This window comes from Lissotriton vulgaris, unplaced genomic scaffold, assembly GCF_964263255.1.
Source record: "Lissotriton vulgaris unplaced genomic scaffold, aLisVul1.2 SCAFFOLD_3341, whole genome shotgun sequence".
NCBI classification, from domain to species: Eukaryota; Metazoa; Chordata; class Amphibia; order Caudata; family Salamandridae; genus Lissotriton; species Lissotriton vulgaris.
This window is the reverse complement of record NW_028250882.1, coordinates 2450-22928: the sequence shown is the minus strand read 5'-3', so window position 1 is coordinate 22928 and position 20479 is coordinate 2450. Positions and strand designations below refer to the sequence as shown.

Genomic DNA, 20479 nt, shown 5'->3' with positions numbered 1-20479 from the left:
ATATGTGCACTTAGCACTAGATATTCTGTGTGCCCTAATGTTATTAATGTAAAGTGATGCCTTTGATGAATTCCTGAAGTGCATTCACTGTAGAACTGAAGAATTATAATACACTATGAGCTTTAATCTTCATAAATAGATCATGGTCTTACAAATGTGATAAAACAGTCCTTACACTCTTAAAATTTAATTTAAAAACTAGAAAGTTTTATGTAACGTGCACTAATGTTTTAATATATGCACTTATAATGTAGTTCCAAGTCACATTTATACACAATTATTCCAGTCATTTCATCTTTATGAAACGTGTAACATGAAGCTAATGTATTGAAATTTTCCATTCATTTGTAGTTATATGTGCACATGCATATTACAAGTGCACCATTTACTTAATATGTTAAATTGCTATGACTATGCCTGTATTTCTTTACCGTTTTCAGTTTTCTGCTTGCATGTCTTTCCTTGCAGGTACAGCAACATGGTTGTTAGTTTGAGAATAGATTTAACACTGTATTAGGATAAAGAGTCTGAGAAGAAGACCTTGACATGGAACGTAGAGAGCCAAAGCGTTAGCTGACTGTTTCTATTTGTAATGTTAAAAATAGTCGCAGGTACTCAAGGACATTGTCTTTCCCAGGGGTGTTGATTTGGAGATTTTGGTGGAAATAACTGATGTTCACACTGTCTGAGGTTTGAGCACTTTCCTTTGGACTTTGAGAAGTGTACACCTCCATGTTGATCCCCCTTGACTCTTTGCTTAGAGTGGCTTAGGCGAACACTTATAGCCCTATGCCAAGCAGACTTTTGACTGAGCTTCTGAAATGCTGACACCTTCCCGCAATTTCCCCACATTTTCCTATTTTCCATATTTCTTTGATTTTTTAGATCCCTTTAGATGTAACCCTCTACAGTAGTTTGGATTTTGAATTGAATGATTTTAGACTTTACTCGTATATAGGAGAGGATCAGAAACTCTTCTCTGAGCATCAAATCTTGTTATTAATCTTCTGTATTGCTCTGACTTCTACTTTGTCTCAATTTTGGAAAATGGACAGAGTTTCTGAATGATGCAGAATACTCTTACCCAGTCAAGAGATCAGGGCTTGATCCATCACCGTTTTTTAGCTCACTGCACCATCCCAGCTCAGAATCTGGCTACATGCAAATTGGTCTGTTCCTGTCCCAGTGCATGATGGGAACAGGGCAAACCAAACTACCAAGCCAATTCTTATACTGGGAAGGAAACAAGCTTCCGGGGACCGGTTTCTGGCATTTCAGCCGTCGCCGGCCCGGCTTGCATGAATCCTGATGGTGCAATGAGCAGGGGACTCACGTCTGAGTATACCCTCCCACACATAGAGGTCGATTAGGATCGCGGACGGACTTGCGTCCGTCCGCGACCCCAGAGCAGGAGGGAACCTCTGCATGGCATGCGGAGTTCCCTCCTGTGCAATTAGGATGTGACCGCCACCCTGGCGGTCACATCCTCTATTTTTAACATTGCCGCGGGTGCAGCTTCAAGCTGCACCCGCGGCAATGTTAAAAATGCACGCATTGCATTTGCATGCAGAAAAAGGCAGGCACCTCGCGGTGCCTGCCGCTTTCTGCATGCAAATGCAGGGGGGTACCATAGGTACCCCCCATGTGCACCCCCCACCCCCTTCACCTAGGGGGCCCGCAACGGGCCCCCGCAGTGAAAATCCGTATGCTTTTCCACGGCGGAAAACCCGCAGCGGAAAAGCACTTTTTAAAGCCCATCCTGATATGGCGGACGGTGTCTGAGAGACACCGTCACCATATCAGAGCTTTTCCGCCGCGGTTGTAAGCCGACCGCGGCGTAAAAGCTGCGGACGGAAACCAGGACCCACCAGCCATCCTAATGTGGCGGTGGGTCCTTGGTCAGTCCGCTGCAGTTTTTCCGCATCCTCGGGGCCGGCGGTGGCTTCCGCCGGCCCCGAGGATGCGGAAAAACCGCAATCATAATCGGCCCCTTAGTGTGGACAAAATCGATTTTGGAAAAGGGGGTGGTGATGGACAGAGTTTCTGAATGATGCAGAATACTCTTACCCAGTCAAGAGATCAGGGCTTGATCCATCACCGTTTTTTAGCTCACTGCACCATCCCAGCTCAGAACCTGGCTACATGCAAATTAGTCTGTTCCTATCCCAATGCATACTGGTATGCCTGAACTGGTTTAGGAGTTCGGGTTATTCAGTTGCTATTCTGTATATTTACAGCATGGTATTGAGATTTATCTTAACCCGACTGTTAATCTGTAATAAACCTGAACTATAGTTACCGATTCCTGGCCCTTATTGTGTATCCAAATGGGTTACACTGTTGATTTCCTTTGTTTGATTAAATGCTAACTTCCTTTACCTCTCCGTCAGCAAAAAAGGTCTATTGGTTCACCGATGGTAAGAGTGTTGGTCCAGCACTGGATCACCTCCCTCTCAACCCTCTTCGTGTTTTTCCTGTGTTTTGAGTATTAGATGTGCTTTTTTTATTCTTGTCCTTATGTATGGAGAATATTATTATGTTCTACTGTTCTTGGTGTATCACTCCACACTGTAAAGCGCTCTAACGTTTGAGGGCCATATTGGGGCTCTATAAGGCTCGATCAATAAATAGCTATATTTTATACCAACTAAAAATGTTTACCGATCTTTCTACCCGTGTCATGACTGACAGCCCTTAATAGGAGTTTCTCAAAAATTGCTTACCCAACTTTTTACGGAAAAAAGGAAGTCTTTCATCCTGTATCCTGGCCTAAAGCAAGGAGATGATTTCGTCCTGATGCTGACCTGTGCTACAAAAAGTGTTCCATCTGGGATGCTTCAGGCAACTTGCAAGATCCAAGCAGCTGTGCTCTCGGAGTCTTTTGTTTTCTGTAATATTCAGACATGTCAAAGGCAGAACTCCTGTTTTAGCTCAGACACTGAAACAGAAATTTCACCTGATGTATTCAAAATTGTGCTTGCAGTCTTGAGCAGAAATGGAGTATATCAGATGCAGAGTGAACGTGAAAGTAAAGATGTTGCCTGGTTTATAGAACACCTGCAGGTTTTTCTGCAACTCCTAAATGTCAAGTAATAGGACCTTTTTAATTCAAGGTTTACCAGACAGCTAAAGACGTCTTGAGGATATTCAGAAAGCTTCCCTGGTAATGCATTATGACCTTTTCTTATCATTGGCTTTGTGGTTTGTAACTAGGGCTCCTGGTATTACGCTTTGTATTTTTTTAACGTTTCCATCTGTACTTATCCATAATAATTTTTTGCCCATCTTATTGGTATTTATCCATATTTATTTTGTGTTTTGAGAATGCATGTACCTGTAAAATGCTACATTTTCACGTTTATTTACCTCTTGGACAGGCACTCATAATTGGATGCGTGTCACATTTTATCAGATTAAGCACCTGCGTATAACAAAACACTCCACTCACGGGTACATATTAGCGCTATACTACAAATATATGTTAACATATGCCTATATTTTATGGAAATCTCATCCTGTTTATTAACTCTCCATGCTGTTGCTTAGAATTCATGAAAGACAGCATGGAGAGTCACTTATAAGGAGCCCAATTTTCAATATTTGTGGGGGTTTTATTAATAAATACTGGCAGGAAACACATTGTATTCTGTCTGTATTTATCTTTAAAAATCTCTAAAAATGGAAATCCGTAATCCTTATTTGTAACTCACTTTTTCTAGCTTTCTATTTGCTGGCTGTATTTGTTTTAGGGTGTCCAGGTTCTGTTCCTCCTTCCCAAGGAGCAAAGCCTTTTCACACTACCTCTCCTAGTATTCTTCCACAAGTGCTCCTTTCTGTAAAAAGGCGTGTAAATCTTGTTCTTATCTTGTCACATTTGCTGTGCATTCAGAGACCGAGGTCAAATGTCAGGCTGCCTCCTTGGGAGCATTTAAAGTACATTTCTTGTTCATTCTGAAGAATGTTGGACAAACATACTTTAAAATTATCAACACAAATCAAAACACTAGGTGATGCTATTTCCACATGTTATTGTGTGTGCACTGTATAGTTTTATTAGTAAAACTGTATGCCTGTGCAAATGTAATGGTCATTTCAATTGGAAATATGTTGTCTGTAATGCCAGTGTGGTACCACACCATGCAGTCTCCACTTTACGCCACTCCCCCTTCACCACTCTTCGCCCCTGCAATCTACTCTGCCCCACTACACTTTACACCAGGCCAATGCACGCAGCCCCCCTGCACTTTACTCTGCGCCACTGCACTCTACACTGCACCACTCCACTCTACGCCTCTCTACTCTACTCTGCATCACTCTATTATATGCCAGTGCAATCTACACCACTCTACCCTACTTCAGTCTAGACCAGTGGTCTTCAAACTTTTTGATGTCGAGACCCCCTTGTCAAACCTTTTTAGACGTAAGGACCCCCTATGACGTAATTTTCTAGAAACTGGTTCTCTGCATGTATCGGCAACCATAAATGCCCCTGTTAGACCTGGCATCCTTTGGCACGTTTCCCCTGTTTTTTTCCTTTCTGACCTTCTTCTGAAATACGGCGCATTCCAGTCCTTTTCCCTTCAAAAGTTGCTGCCTAGCACCAACGTAGCTTGGTTAAGCCAAGCACAATAGACCAGGGTTGCTAGTCCTCCGGTTTTCTGTGGCACTGTGCTTACTTGGGGCTAGCGGTTCCAAGCCCCTGAGGGAAAGAGGTGGCCTGTGGTCGCGTGTTCATGTAGAGCACGTCTGCAGACTCCTCGGAGGGAAGCCTGGCTTCGGACCTGGGTGACTGAGGGTGTAAGTGGTGCAGATGGAAGGGACCCTTGACTTGGGAATGAAGGACTAGCCTACGCAGAGCACATCTAAATGCCCTTCAGAGGGCAGCCTGGCATTGGGTGAGTGATTGAAGGTGGAAGTGGGACAGATGGAAGGGACCTTTGACTTGGGAATGAAGTGCCTATCAATGTCTGGTGCATGCAGAGGATGTTTACAGACTCGTCAGAGCATGTCTAGAGACTTCTTGGAGGGCAGCCTGGCATAGGGCATGGGCTGTTGATGGTGGCAGTAGGGGGTAGGTGGTACTGTCACTGGAAGGGAAGGGACCCTTGACTTGTAATTGCATTGATATAGTGCTTACTACCCTGACAAGGCGTCAAGGCACTTTTCGGTGAGTACACGCTATTCTGGGACCCAAAAAGGATTAGTGGTGAATTAGTATAGGGAAATACTAAATGAATTTGAGCTGTGGGCATGTGAGTCTGTTAGTTGGATTGAAAAGGATAGTGGAGGAATAGAAGAGGGAAGGGTCTAAAAAGTGTGTATTTGGAGATCATAACATTAGGAGGTTTGGGATGAGTAAAGCAGAGATGCAGGGGCAAGAGTCTAGAAGTGGATAAGGGAGAAAGATGAGCTATTGCATGAGTCTAGGAGGGATACATGAGGGAAGGTTGTAGAAAGGCTTGTATTTATGGAATTATGTGTATAGCAGAACTTAAAAATAAGCTCAGCACAACAGTACCAGGAGAGCTTGAAATAGATTAGTTTTATTTTGGTGAAAAAGACAGGCATGCTCCTAACAACTTTTACCCATGTAACTCCTCTTGCAAATGTGCTATCCTTAACTGGTCATATTTTGACTCTACAAACTCCTGCAACAAGAGCAAATTTGCGGCAAATAAGCATCCTTCCCCTAAATATTACATGGCATCCTGTAATGGCGCGCGGGATTCGCAGTTCTCGTTTAAAAATGGGACGCCCAAAAACAAACGCAATAGAACGTCCAAAAAAGATTGGCAGCCACCTTTGGAAAAAGTCTAATAACCCTATTGAACAGGATTAATATTACAATTTGAGCAAATGTTACCCTTCTAACAGCTACTTAAAAACTGCTAATTTATCCCACACAAACCAGTACATCAACAGATAAATAGTCAACCTTAAATTGTGGCAAAATTACAATTACTGTGCTGGTCTGACACGATAGTGGCCATGCACTCACAAACTTGTTAAGTTACTAATGTAAATGTATTGCGACTTATATAGCGCACGTATCACCCGAAGGCATCAAGGCGCTTGCCTTGGGAACCCGTCCTGGCTTTTTCCCTGTGAGATAACCCCTACTGGGCATCCCCAAGGTGAAAGCCAGGCATCCCGCAGCGGGTGGGCCGCCGTAGTGGAGATTAAGCAAGCTATTGCCCAGAGTTTCAGCGTGGGACCCCATGATTAGAATAGGCACCGAGGCGAGAATTATCGAGTCTGTGGACATTTTTGAGCTCAGGACCCTGCCGCGTCGGGAATTGAACCCTGGTCCCGGGCCAGACCTCTGCATCAGGGTCTGCCGCTTTAGTGCTCGCTTTAGGTCTGTCCATATCAACCTATTGAAACTCAGTTGTATTGTCGACCTTGGAAAGATGAAAGAGTGAGTTGTAACAGCTCACAGTAGAATCTTGTCACATACAGACCTGTTTTTCCTGTACTGGCTGAACCTGCGACCTGCTCACCCCCAATATACACATCAGATGTCAAGAGCAAGATCAGGCTGCCTCTATCTTAGAGTATGCAGTTCCGACTATACTCTGCTTTACACATTTACAGGGATGTTTGTGCCGCCTTTGAATACATGTTTTGTGTGCAGAAGAGAAGCTTTCTTGGATGCCATGGTTTGGATTGTTGGTGTGATGCATCCTTTACACTTATTAACTGATAAGGCGCATTAGTCTTTCATTCAGGCAAGCAGCTGATGACAATCTCAATTAGTGATCCCAGCTGTCTTTTTGCAGGGACAAGTAAAGCTGGGGAATCTGCGACCCCCTTCCTAGAACTCCACGACCCCCCTGGGGGTCGGGCCCCATAGTTTGAAGACGTCTAGTCTAGACCACTCTACTCTGCACAACTCTTCTCCATGCCAGTATCAACTATACGCCACTCTACTCCATGCCATTCTGCAGTCGATGCCCCTTTACTACATGCCATTCTGCACTCAACGCCACTCTACTACATGCCATTTGGCACTCGACGCCCCTCTACTCCATGCCATTCTGCACTCTACGCCACTCTACCCCATGCCATTCTGCTCTCTACGCCAATCCACTCTAAGCCAATCCATTCTACCCTACACTGTAGTCTGCGTCACTGTAGTCTGCGCCACACTACTCTATGCCACTGGACTCTACACCACTGCACTCTACAAAGCTATACTCTGCAACACTGCACTCTCTGTTACTGAACTATATGCCACTTTAATCTGCACTACTGAACTCTACACTAATGTACTCTACACCACTGCACTATGCAGAACTCCACTCTACTCTGCACCACTCAAATCTATGACACGCATTGTATCCCTCTGAATTCTATGCTGCTGCACTCTAAACCACTGCAATCAACGCCACTACACTCTGCAAGACTCTACGCCAATGAACTCTACACCAGTCCACTCTACTCTAGATCACGCCACTATATGCCACTGCACTCTCCTATGCACTACTCTGCACCACTCTATGCCACTGCACTCTACTCCACTGCACTCTATGCCACTCTACTCTACACCACTGCACTCTACTCTGCACCACTGCTCTCAATGCCACTGAACTCTACAGCACTCTACACCACTGCACCCTATGACATTCTACTCTGCAACAGTAAACTCTAAGCCACTGAACTCTATTCCACTCTAACCTGCACTACTGCATTCTGTGCTAATGCACTCTACCCCACTCTGCTCTGTATCACACCAATCTATGCCACTGCACTTTGCAGCACTCCACTTTACAACACTGCACTTTATGCCCCTTCACTCTACAACACTGTACTCTCCTAAGCACCGCTGTACTCTACTCTACATATTTCCTCTTTGCACCACTACACTCTATGCCACTGCACTCTGCTATACAATGCTCTAATTTATGCCACTGCATTCTACGATGCTGCATTGTACGATGCTAAATTCTATGCCACTGCACTCTACACCACTATACTCAGCATCACTCTACTCCAATGCACTCTACATCTTTCAACTCTAAGCCACTCCGCTGTAGGCATCTACATGACCTCACTCTATGCCACTCCAATAAATGACAGTCTATGCCATTCCACTATACGACACTACACACCCCTCTCCTCTACACCACTACTTTTAGCCAAGCTAAACAGCAGCCACAGTGGTGTAAGACATGGCTACAACACATTGGCAAAGCCCATAGCTCTTGCACAAGTGACACCTGTTGACTTTGCCAATGCTTGTTTAAATAAATCTACTATTTAAGAGTGTAAGTAAGTGGGAAATTTACCTGGAATCACTTGCGTACAGCATGGCATAAAGCACTTCAATGCCTCATCAAGGATAGTAAGCGCTACATAAATGCAATACCAATTATAATCTGTGAATATCTATGGGGAATTACAGTGTTGGGCTATTCGAGAAAGAGGTCATAGTCTTAATGTGAGACGTGAATGAGCTCCGACAGGGTCCAATCAATCTGATCTACAAAGATAAACTGGTTTCTCTAAAGAATTCTTGGTTCACTCTTTATACGAGCCATGAATGAGCTTCGACAAGCTAAAAATGCTCTAACTCAACTGCGCCTAGACACCCTAGGGTATTAGTTGCGCATTAAAAATTCCATTAAAAAAAAAAAAAAAGTAAACTGGTTTCTGTCAGGAAAGAAAGGCTTATCCGTTGTAGCATGGGTCAAGCAGTGAGACCTTCCCTAAAGAAAACACACATGGTATATGGGAAACCAGTTGAAAAATGTCAATACATTTAGAAAGGAAACCAGAAAGCAAAAACAGTAGTATTTAAAATAAATAAATGTCACATGTAGTAATAAAAAAGTTACAACACTTAAACCGAAATTGGCTTCATTACAATCTGCCTTTCGAACAATCTTGAAAAGCATAAACAATTCAAAATTTGCTAACATTCGTGACAAGAATTTTCAATTCTATTAAGGACAAGGAGGCGAGGATTATGCTTAGTCTCATTTCTTTACTGACACATAGCAGCCAATCACATTACAGTAAAGAAAAAACAGAAATACGTCACCCATGAACCCGGGTAACCATAGAGTACACCCATAGTATATAAACAGTCTCAGAGGTAACCACTTCCTCTTTCTTTGTCCAAAATCCAGTAGGAAGAACCAGTTAAACATCAGAAAACCAAGGAGAACATCGTCCGAAAGGACCAAAATCCGAACGAGGAGGTGGAGGAACTTCCAAAAGCCACAGGAACAGAAGCAGGCCAACGAGGAGAAGAAACTCGCAGCAGAACTTCCACAAGGGCGGAGCCGGAGGAACCTCACTTGGGATCAGAGCCTGAAAAGAGACACAAAGCCGTAATACACATCCCGTGTAATCATGAGCAAATAAAGGGTGGGTAGAGAAAAAACCAAAGCATTCATCACATTTCATTAGGAAAGATCCATGAAGCATTGCATAGTAACAATATAATAGATACATGCATATACAACGGGTGGGATAATCCTCGCCTCCTTGTCCTTAATAGAATTGAAAATTCTTGTCACGAATGTTAGCAAATTTTGAATTCTATTTCAGGACAGGAGGCTCCGATTATGCTTGTTCAAAGCTCCTCCACCACAACAGAAGCAACAGTAGGAACAGGCTTGAAATAAAATGTCTTAAACACAGAATCTGAGGACCAGTCAGCAGCTTTCATAATGTCACATAAAGAGACCCCCAATGAAAAGGCCTTAGAGGCCATGGCTCCCCGAGCCGAGTGAGCACCAAAAACAGAAACATCAATGCCCGCTTCCCCCATAAGCCATCTTACCCAACGGGCCAAAGTGGCTGGAGCAACGGGGCGAAAGGGTTTTTGCAAGGCAATCAACAATTGACCCTGCATATCAGATCGATGAAGAGAAGTACTCACCTCATAATCTTTAAGGCATTGAACCACACAAAGGTTAGGTCGAGCCGGAAAAGAAGGATAGGAAATGATGTCCGTGTTAGTTTTAGTGCGCCGGGAAAGGCGAAAGGAAACACCCTCAGGCGTGAAACTACGACCCGCTAGATCTAGAGCGCGGACGTCTGAAATGCGTTTGCAGGAAAGCAAACACAGTAATATAGTAAGCTTGGCCGAAAGTTGCTTACGAGTCAATAAGGAATTAACCGGCCAAGCTTCCAGAAAACGTAAGACCACAGAAACGTCCCATAGGGAAACATATCTAGGCTTAGGAGGAGTAGCCATACGAATACCTTTCAGAATCTTGGCTACGAGAGGATGTTCCCCAATTGGCTTGCCATCGACAGGAAGATGACCCGCCGAAATGGCGGAACGGAAATTGTTGACTGTGCAATAAGCCAAACCCGAAGAGGTGGACAGAGAGGACAAAAAATTGCATATCAAAGAGATATCAGCCGATGTGGGATCAACTTGCCGTTGAGTACACCAATCACTCCAACGTTTCCAGGAACTTCTGTAACGTTTGTGAGTGTTAGGGGCCCAGGCGTTGCTGAGGAATCTGGCAGCGTCCTCAGAAAGGCCTGGCACCGTCCAACGTTCCCCGAAATTCGCCACGCCAGGAGAAGGAGGGAACCGGACTGAACCAGGGGATGCGGATTCTGCAATGGATCTAGAAGGAGATTCGCTCTCTGAGGAAGAAGAAAGGGCAGGTCGCACGCCATCTCCAGAAGAACAGGGAACCATGGCTGAGCCCTCCAGAGAGGGGCAATCAGAATCAATTCCGCCTGAAAGCGCGTCACATAGGCCAGAACCCTCGGGAGCATCATGAATGGGGGAAACGCATAACAGAGGGACGTCGGCCACGTCTGGAGGAAAGCATCGGTGGCCAGAGACTCCGGATCCGGTCGCCAACTGAAAAACTGGGGAAGGTGGGTGTTGAGCCGGGACGCAAAGAGGTCGATCAGACACGGCCCCCAGCTGCGAAGCAGTTGGCGAAATACCCTGGGGTGGAGTCTCCAGTCGCTGAAGTCCTTCAGATATCTGGAGTTCCAGTCCGCCACAAGATTACGAGACCCGGGAAGGTACTCTGCAATAACAGTGATCTTGTGCTGGAGGCAAGAATGCCAGAACTCCTTGGCAATCTCTGCCAACAACCGCGACCGAGTGCCCCCCAGCTTGTTGATGTAACACACTGCGGAGACATTGTCCATCCGGAGAAGGATGCAGCAGTGGGACTGAAGAGGCGACAGGCATTTGATCGCAAATGACCCCGCCAGCAACTCCAAACAGTTGATGCGGAGTGAAAGTTCCCGCGGAGACCACCGTCCCCCCGTCGAGATTGGACCGCAACGAGCTCCCCAGCCCCAACGACTGGCATCCGATTCGATCACAATCTCCGGAGAGGAGCCGAAGAGAGCCCTGCCGTTCCAGGCCTCCATGTGATCCAACCACCATTGCATCTCCAATCTGGCCTCCTCCGAGAGAGGAATCAAATCGGAATACCGGAGGCCTCGCTGAAGATGCTGAATCTTCAGACGTTGAAGGGCCCGATAATGTAGCGGGGCTGGAAATATTGCTTGCAGGGAAGACGCCAAAAGCCCGACTACTCGTGCTAACAACCTCAATGACACAGTCGGACTCGAGATAATGGAATTCAATTCCTTCTTGATATAGCGAATCTTCTGCTGGGGCAGCAGAAGCTGACAAGTGATGGAGTTGACTCTGAACCCCAAGAAATCGATGACCTGAGAAGGATGAAGAACAGATTTGGGAACATTCACCAGAAATCCGAGGGACTGGAGAAGGTCTATGGTCCAGTCCAGATGAGTCATTAGTTTGACCGGACAATCCGCTAGAAGGAGGATGTCGTCCAAATAAATGATCAAACGAACCCCACGACTGCGGAGCGATTCCACTACAGGACGCAACAGTTTCGTGAAGCACCACGGCGCCGACGAAAGGCCGAAGGGGAGGACTTGATACTGATACCAAGTCCCCTGCCACTGAAACTGCAGAAAACGGCGATGGGGACGGAAGATCGGGACCGAAAGGTAAGCATCTTTGAGGTCCAGACGAACCATCCAATCCCGTTCCCTCAAGAGGTCTCGCAACAGATGGATTCCCTCCATCTTGAAGTGTCTGTAAACTACCCCCGCATTGAAATCCTTCAGATTGAGGACCAGCCGTGAACCTCCTCCCTTCTTGTCCACCAGAAAAATCAAACTGGCAAAGCCCTGCGGATGGTGGACTGTCGGCACAATGGCCCCCTTCAATACCAGAGACTTGAGTTCCTCTGTGATGAACTCCTGACTTTCCTTTGAGAAGTGAAGAGGGAAGGGAGGACGAGATTGGTGAATGGGATGATAGAATTCGATTTTGAATCCCTGAACCGTTTCCAGCACCCAAGCATCGCCTGAGATTGCGCGCCAATTGGCATAGAAAATGGCGAATCCTGCCCCCCAGAACAACACTGCATGCAGGAAGAAGTCTCACCTGAAGTGGCGGAATCTTGATGTCCGCCGGAGTAGCCACCTGAACCTCCTTTCTTGAACTGCCCACGTCCTTTCCTGGAAGGGTAGAAGTTAGACCGCTGGGCATAACTGGAATCCTGCTGGCCTCCCTTCTGGGACTGGTACCCACGTTGATTGGGTTGGTATTGACCACGGCCGGACGCGCGTCCCCTGTTTCGTCCGGCCTTGCTGAAAACCGGACGCATGGCCCGTTTTAAGGTGGCCTGTGCCTTATCAATACTACTAAAAGTACTGACAAAATGGGTGAGCTCCTTCAAGAAGGATTGACCAAAAAGAAGACCTTGAGCAGCAGCCCCTGCCTCCGAAGAAGAAAGTTCAGACAATTTCGGGTCCAGTTTCAGCAGAATAGAACGCCGACGTTCACTTGAGAGGGCACAGTTGGCGTTCCCTAAAAAGCAGATTGCCCGCTGTGCCCACTGAATGAGCTCGTCAGGATCCACAGTGGAAGACGCTTCCTTGGCACGGAAGCCCAGATCCAACATTTTAGTGAGAGGACCTAGGAGGTCCAAATCTTTATCCTGACAAGCCCGCCAGGAACGGTCTAGACCTTTTTTGGGGTCCTTGGAAAATTTTGTCATGTACGTTAGAATGGTAGGGTCGACCTCCGGCGTGTCCGCCAGGTTATCCGCCAAATCTGGCCGCGGACACTCTGAGCGAAGACGCGCCCGCACATCCTTATCAAAAGGATGCCTGATATACTGCTGAACATACTCAGCCACAGCCGGGGAGGGAAGCCAGGCGGAAGAATTCGGGTGCACAATATCCTCAGGCTCAAAAGTTAAAACAGGAGGCCGAGAGGAGGCGTCCACAAAATGTTCCTTACATTTACGTTTTTTGGGGGGAGGAGGCAAAACCTCCGACGAGGAGGAGGAAGCATCATGGTCGTCGCTCTCTACCAGAACAGGGACAGCCTTGGATTTAGAGGACAATGACCGAGCCAACTTCCGAAAGTCCGAAGAATGGGGATTACCAGGAGATGAGGACTTCTTGGAAGGAAGCCAACCTTGCTGTTACGCATATTGCGTCAAATGGCGCTTCAGGGGTGTAATGGCTCGAGCCATAGCCCTATTCATAGAGAGTTGTACCCCTTTGTCCAGTGCCTCAACCAGGTCCTGCTCAAAAAAGTCAGACCCCTCCTCCTCATAGTCACCTTCCTCCTCAAAATAGTAGGAGCCACTCATGATACACTGGAAGTGCGTGAAATCAGCCCACCAGGTGACAAGGAATCTGGTATGTCAGTGACACAGTCTGAGGGAGTGAAAAACCTCACAGTCAGCAAGTTAAAGCAGAAAAAACTGCGTAGAATACAAGATATAGAGCGTGGAGGGAGGCTTGCCGACCAAAAAATAACCACTCTAGGCAGAGCCTATGCTAATTTACAACCGGGACCTTTTTCCAAGCTCCGGCGTCTAAACGGGACTAGCTAACAGGCAGTGGGCGTGTACGTCAACAGACGCGTTCAAGAGCCGGCGCTGTGTTGACAGGAAACACAGCTGCGCGAGGAAAAGCCCTTCAGGACAAAGGTCGCGCATGCGCAGACACTCGGCTCGCCCGACAGCCAAGGAGCCTGCTCGCGCTGAACGTGCGCGAGGCAGGACAGTCCCCAGCTCCCTCCACCAAAAACGGGACAAACGGCAGCAAGTGCCCGACCCCGGGAGGTGACACACGCTCCCACCGACGCGCCGGCCGAGGAATATTCGAACGACCAAAACGGCAGCAAGAGCGCGAAATAAGCGCCAAAGCAGCAGCACACAGCGCGTACAAAGCGGTATGAGATTAAACATACAAAACAAGTTAAAGAGCAATAGAATAACAAGTTTGCACTTAACTGGCTGCGGAGCAGCAAAGAAAGAGGAAGTGGTTACCTCTGAGACTGTTTATATACTATGGGTGTACTCTATGGTTACCCGGGTTCATGGGTGACGTATTTCTGTTTTTTCTTTACTGTAATGTGATTGGCTGCTATGTGTCAGTAAAGAAATGAGACTAAGCATAATCGGAGCCTCCTGTCCTGAAATAGAATTACTCCCTTGAGTTGATGCTGAAAATAGTCACTGCCAAACTTTTTCCAAAGCTGCCATACTGAGAGAGGCTTTCCCAGGGAAATTGGGCGTTTTCCTGAAAAGTTCACAGAGTGCAGTATTTTTAGAGGCACAGACATATGCAGCCACGAAGTCTGTTGTTTTATTGAGACCACAGGTTTTTTACGCAGAGAAATATAAATAATTGGTTAATTTCTATTCTCTCACTCCTAAACATATTTTTTCTCTATTTATTAATGATTTGCTTAAGCTATATGGCAATAGAAAAGCACACTGACGATCATGTCATGCTCACTATAAGAGGTGCTGTAATTTACAGACAAGAGTGAAAAACCCCGGTTTTTTATTCTATCGAAAAGGTACATTTTAAACATAATTTTTCTTTATCAAAAATGTGCTCTAAACAATCTCCTTTACATTAATTGATTGAGGTGAAACAAATAGAAAAGAGCGCGCCATCCTTTTGACAGTGAAATAGGCCCATTGCGTGCCCGATAAACAAGTGAGCAATGTTGGTTTGAGGTCGGTGACTGGTTCTGTGGAAAGTTTTAACCTTCCAATCTTGAGTCTTCTTGGATGTCGTAAATCTTCAGCTGGAAAATCCTGCTGTTAATAAAAGGCCATAACACCACAAGGAGAGTCAGGATGAATCCCACCCACTGAAGCCAGACGCTCTAGCCAAAAAGCTCAGCGTTGGAAAAACAATTGAAGTAACCAGGGTCTTTTTGAGGGGGTGGGGGGTTGGCATCACAAGTTGTTCTGGACCTGCAGACATGTGCACACAGGGCCGGGTAAGGCTGCTATTTTAAAAACTTTAATTACTCCAGTGAGAGTTTTTTTCTATTTTAGACCATTTCTTCCAATTGCAGTGGCATCACAAGTTTGTTTACACAAGAACTGTTCATTACCGATTGGTTAACCGTGCATTCTTCTATGCAGATCACAGCTTCCTTCATCTCAGGACCTTGGACACTCACCAGCCAATGGACCCAAGCTCTACAGGAGCAGACTGCTTTCAGTTGCAGGACCATGAAGACCATTAGCCCTGTGGGACAGGAGGAGACTGGAGGTAGGAGTATTGGAGCAAAATGTTAGAAACAAGGTTTAAAGATGGAGCTCGAAACAGCTCTGTACAATACTCTGGCAAGCAGGCCAGTATTGTACTGTTGCAGGTCTAGTCTTTCCACACATTTTTACTCCCTCCACTGTTATTGGTTCATTGTATGACGCACATTGGAATGTTGGTATCTGTTATTTATGTGACGTCGGCAACCTGTCAGATTCTTTACTCCGTACCTCCCGCACAGCTGTGTTTTCCCTTTCCTCTCGCAAGCTCGTTACATGTGAATAAATACTTCAGCAAACATTCAGTTTCCAGCAGTTTATTGAGCATCATATCACAACATACATGGCGACGAGTTCGGGATGCGAATTTGAGTGACGGGCTTGCGCAGGGATTCTTGTTGGAGCGGCTTAATCAAATCTTCAAGGCAAGTGCTTCTATTTCGATTTTCTATAAGTATTCGGATAAATATATTAATTCAATTTTTCCATTATTTCTCGGATCAACTGCAAATTCTGGAGCAAGATGCTTTTCACGTCGTGTTGATGAGCTGACGAAGTGCACTCTGAGCGCGATTCGATTTCATTTCAAGCTTCCTTAAAGAAACTTAAAGGCAAGTCACGTATTACATTATTTCGTGACGGAATTTGACATTGTGTAATTTTTGGTTTCGTATGTCTTCACAGCGAGTATCTGGATTCTGTATAGGAGTGCAGTAGCTGTTGACAGTTTTTCCAGTCAAACTGTCATTCTTCGGTTTTCACAGCTGCGAGTCAGTTAAACTGTCATTCTTAGTCTCCTCAGCTGCACTTCAGCCGGTGATTCTAGCGTTCACACCATGACGTCATCGACGTAGCTTACGTGATTCCATTTTGTTTCCATTTTCCTCACAACGGCACATACCAATGAAAGGTAAAGAAGGAAACAGTTTTATACTCAGAAGTTAACGACAAAGTGCTCAACATAGGATCTTCTGTTTTTAAACAAGCATTGTTTCATTAATCTGTCAAAATTGATTTCTTTATAAAAAAAGAGACTTCCGAACCAAAGCAGGAAGTTATGTCCAGTGAGTCAAATTTCAACGCTCCAGCAACTTTTCTTAATGAACCTGGTAAACCAATTATGAAGTGGCGCAATTGGTACAGGGCATTTGAAAACTATTTAGTTGCCATAAATGGTAAGTAATTTGATGCTGAAAGGAAGACAGCCATTCTTGTTGGACTTTTAGGCGTGGCAGGGCAAGACATTTTTTATAGTCTGCCAGATTATGAACCAGCACATGGCCAATTTATTCCTTTAGATGAGTTTCAAGCAGCTGTCAAAAGCTTGAAAAGCAATTTGATGAGGAGGAAAATATTATGGTGGGCAGACACAGTTTTGTGATGAGAAAGCAAGCTGAGAATGAGAATGTAGAGGAATACATAGCAAGTTTAAGAGTTTTGGCAACTAAATGCGATTATCAAGATAAAGTAGATGAGTACATATGTGATCAGTTGGTTTTCCACTGTTATGAACGGAAAATCCAAGAACGTCTTTTAGCATGCAAAATACCTACTCTTTCTGAAGCAATTGATATTGCCAAAGGTATTGAAAGATCATTAGAGGGTTCAAGGGAAATAGCAGGAGCTTCAAGCAGTAATTCCAATGTTTATTTTTTAAATGACAAAAAGAAAAAAGAAAATTATTCTAATAACAAATTAAGAGCGAACACGAATGTTAACACATCTCAATTTATATGTTTTAGATGTGGTTCTCGCAATCACAAAGCTGATTCTTTGATTTGCCCGGCAATTGGGAAGAAATGTACAAGATGCCAAAAGGTAGGGCACTTTGCGGGTGTATGTGGTACTTTTGGCCAAAAACGTTTTACACCTACAAAAGTAAGTAGTGTAGAAGATGTCGATGAGAGTATGTGTTCTAACATTGTGTTGACCATTGAAGATGAGTACAAAAACATCAAAGACCCATTGGGATTGGCAAATGTGGGTGAGGTCCAACTTCATATTATGGCTGATTCCGGTTCGCCAATTACAATAGTTTCTGACAAAAAGTTTCTTCAACATTGGCCGCACGTTGATTTGCTTAAATCTGATGTTAACCCAAAAGCTTTTTGGGAATTTGACATCAATGTTTTTGGGTACTTTGAAGATATTCTAAACATTAAAAATAGATGTGTGAAGACTAAAATATATGTCACTGAACGCGGCAGGGACATTGTGGGATGGAGAGATCTAGCTAATTTGAAGATAATTTTAAAGCCTGGTGCTGAAGACCCCATAGTTCTTGATGAGGGCTTTGTACCAAGTATTGATGTTTCTTTAATTACATGCAAAAATGGAAGCATCTCCACTATTTTAAGTAAATATGAATCGCTTTTTGAGGATCGGATAGGATGTGTAAAAGGTTTTGTACATAAGATATTACTTAAAAAAGACGCTGTGCCTGTTAGACACAAAGTAAGGTCTCTACCTTTAACAGTCAAAAGTGATTTGAAACTATTACTAGACAAACTTGTCAGTGAAGAAGTGATTGAACCAGCAGATTCTGCTGAATGGATTTCGGGTATTGTTTTGATAAAAAAGAAAAGTGGCGAATATCGTTTGTGCGCTGATCTGAGGTCACTTAACAAAAACATTTTGGTAGATTGTTTTCCCCTTCCCAGGATTCTGGAAATTCTAGCAAGCTACGGCAGGTTCTAAATATTTTTCACTTATCGATCTCAGATCAGCGTACCACCAGGCCAAACTTGACGATGAATCTAAGCAATTTACCACGCTTATCACTCCCCTTGGAGCTTTCAGATACATACGATTACCTTTTGGTTTGGCGTCTTCAGCCAACGTCTTCCAAAAGCTAATGGAAAATATGTTTGGGGAATTGGTAGGTGTGCAGAAGTTCCAGGATGACATTCTCATCCATGCAGAGTCTGTAAGTGAACACAATACAATTTTGGATTCAGTACTAGGTAAGGTGCAAGAGAGGGGTATGACTGTATCAAAAATCAAATGCGAATTTCTGAAAACTGAATTGGAGTATTTTGGCCATGTTCTTAGCCATGAAGGTATCAAGCCGAAAATGAATTTAGTTAGGGCAATTTCTGAGGCTCCCAAACCTGAAGATAGAGATTTGTTGAGGTCATTTTTAGGACTCAGCGAATACTATTCTAGATTTATAGAAAACTATGCCGATTTAGTTGAGCCGTTGAGAGCTCTGTTGCGCAAAGGTCAACATTTAGATGGGATGTTCAACATGATGATTCATTTTCAGAAATTAAAAAGTCTATTGTAAAAGCACCCACTTTGAAACAGTTTGATGCTAAAGGAGCCAACATAATTACTGTAAATGCCAGCTCAGTGGGCATAGGTGCAGCTTTTACCCAGATGGTCAATAAGTTGGTTCACTCGGTAGCTTTCATTTCAGGAAGGTTGACCGAGGCTGAGAAAAACTACAGTACTACTGAGAGGGAAGCTCTCGCATGTGTTTGGGCGGTGGATAAACTTAAAATGTATTTGTGGGGAAAAGATTTTGAATTGATAACTGACCACAAGCCTCTCACTTTCATGTTTGACGGGTACGGGAGAGGCAATGGAAAGGCTTCGGCCAGGTTGGTGAGGTTACTTGCTAAGTTGCAAGAATACAATTTCTCTATAAAGCATATTTCAGGTAAGGACAACGTCTGAGCAGATTTTCTTTCCAGGTTGCCCACTGAGAATTTTGAGGTTCAGAATGAGGATGAAACAGAGTGTGTAGTCTCATCTATAACTAGCTTTCAGAAACTGGCAATGCAATTTTGGAAAAAGAATGGTTAGAAGCCATAGATTCTGATGCTGTATAGATGAAGGTTAAAAATTTCATATCTAATAATTGGCCCCTGGTTACTTCGCAATTTGTCTTCAGAATTTAAAACTTTCTTTCAAGTATCTGATGAGTTAAGTTTTGTTGAAGGGTTTCTTATGAGGGGTGACTTATTGGTTCCCCCATATAAACTTAGAAACAGATTGATAGCTACTGCTCATAATACTCACTTAGGTGCTACCATGACTAAGAAAAGACTAAAGGAACAATATTGGTTGCCCCAGATGGACCTTGATGTAAATATGTTTGTAGAGAGATGCAATGTATGTATTAGATCTGATAAACACTGGAAGCCCAGAGTGCAAGAAAGGCAACTTATATAAATTCCAAATTCTGCGTGGTATAAAATTGCTATTGATATAGCTGGACCTTTTCAGATTTTGGAGCGGGATTCTAGATTCCTCATTGTTGTTAGTGACTACTATAGCAAATGGATATACCATAAGTTTGTCCAAACAATTGACTCGGATTCCGTCATTGACTTTTCGAACAATTATTTCTCGATTGAAGGAAGCCCACGCCTACTTGTATCGGATAATGGGAAACAGCTTACTTCTAAAAAAATGACTGAGACGGCATCCAATTAGCATTGGCTTCAAAGCTTGCTGTAAAGAAATTCATTCAGGAGAGAGTGTTTGCTTACAATTCAACTCCCAACAGTGTGACAGGGTTTCCCCCATTTTTTTTAATGAGGGGAAGATGATGTGATAGTGACATTGTTCCGAAAATTGAGGGGTTTGAGTCATACTTACCTGATACAGTGTTCATAAAGGATGATCAACTTCAGGTCAAGCAAAAGATAGTTGATTGCCAAGTTAAAGCCAAGGCTTATCATGACAAGGTACACAAGGCCATTAACAAAGAGTTCTTCAAGGGAGAGTGGGCGCTTATTAAAAGACACAATGGACAACTTAAAGAGGAGTCTAAATACTATGACCCTGAAGAAATTGTCATTGTCTCAGAAAGTGCCATTTGTCTCAGACAGATAGGGTGGCGCAGTAAGAGTGATGCAATAAGATTGACAAAGAGTCAAGTCGAGTTGTGTTTCAAGGGTGCCAACAACAAG

At 44.3% G+C, this 20479-nt stretch overlaps 1 protein-coding gene across 1 annotated transcript in view; it reads right to left on the bottom strand.

Moving 5' to 3' along the window:
• The window catches only part of LOC147663082 (glutamate carboxypeptidase 2-like), a 222372-nt gene extending 209341 nt beyond the window's left edge, over nt 1–13031 (bottom strand). Inside the window, exons 1-2 of the mRNA XM_086950692.1 lie at nt 12686–13031; nt 12416–12489 (exon numbers count right to left, since the gene is read on the bottom strand). Coding sequence (XP_086806818.1) covers nt 12416–12489; nt 12686–13031 — 420 coding nt within the window. The remainder of the gene's footprint in view (nt 1–12415; nt 12490–12685) is intronic.
• Between the last annotated feature and the right edge of the window lie 7448 nt (nt 13032–20479).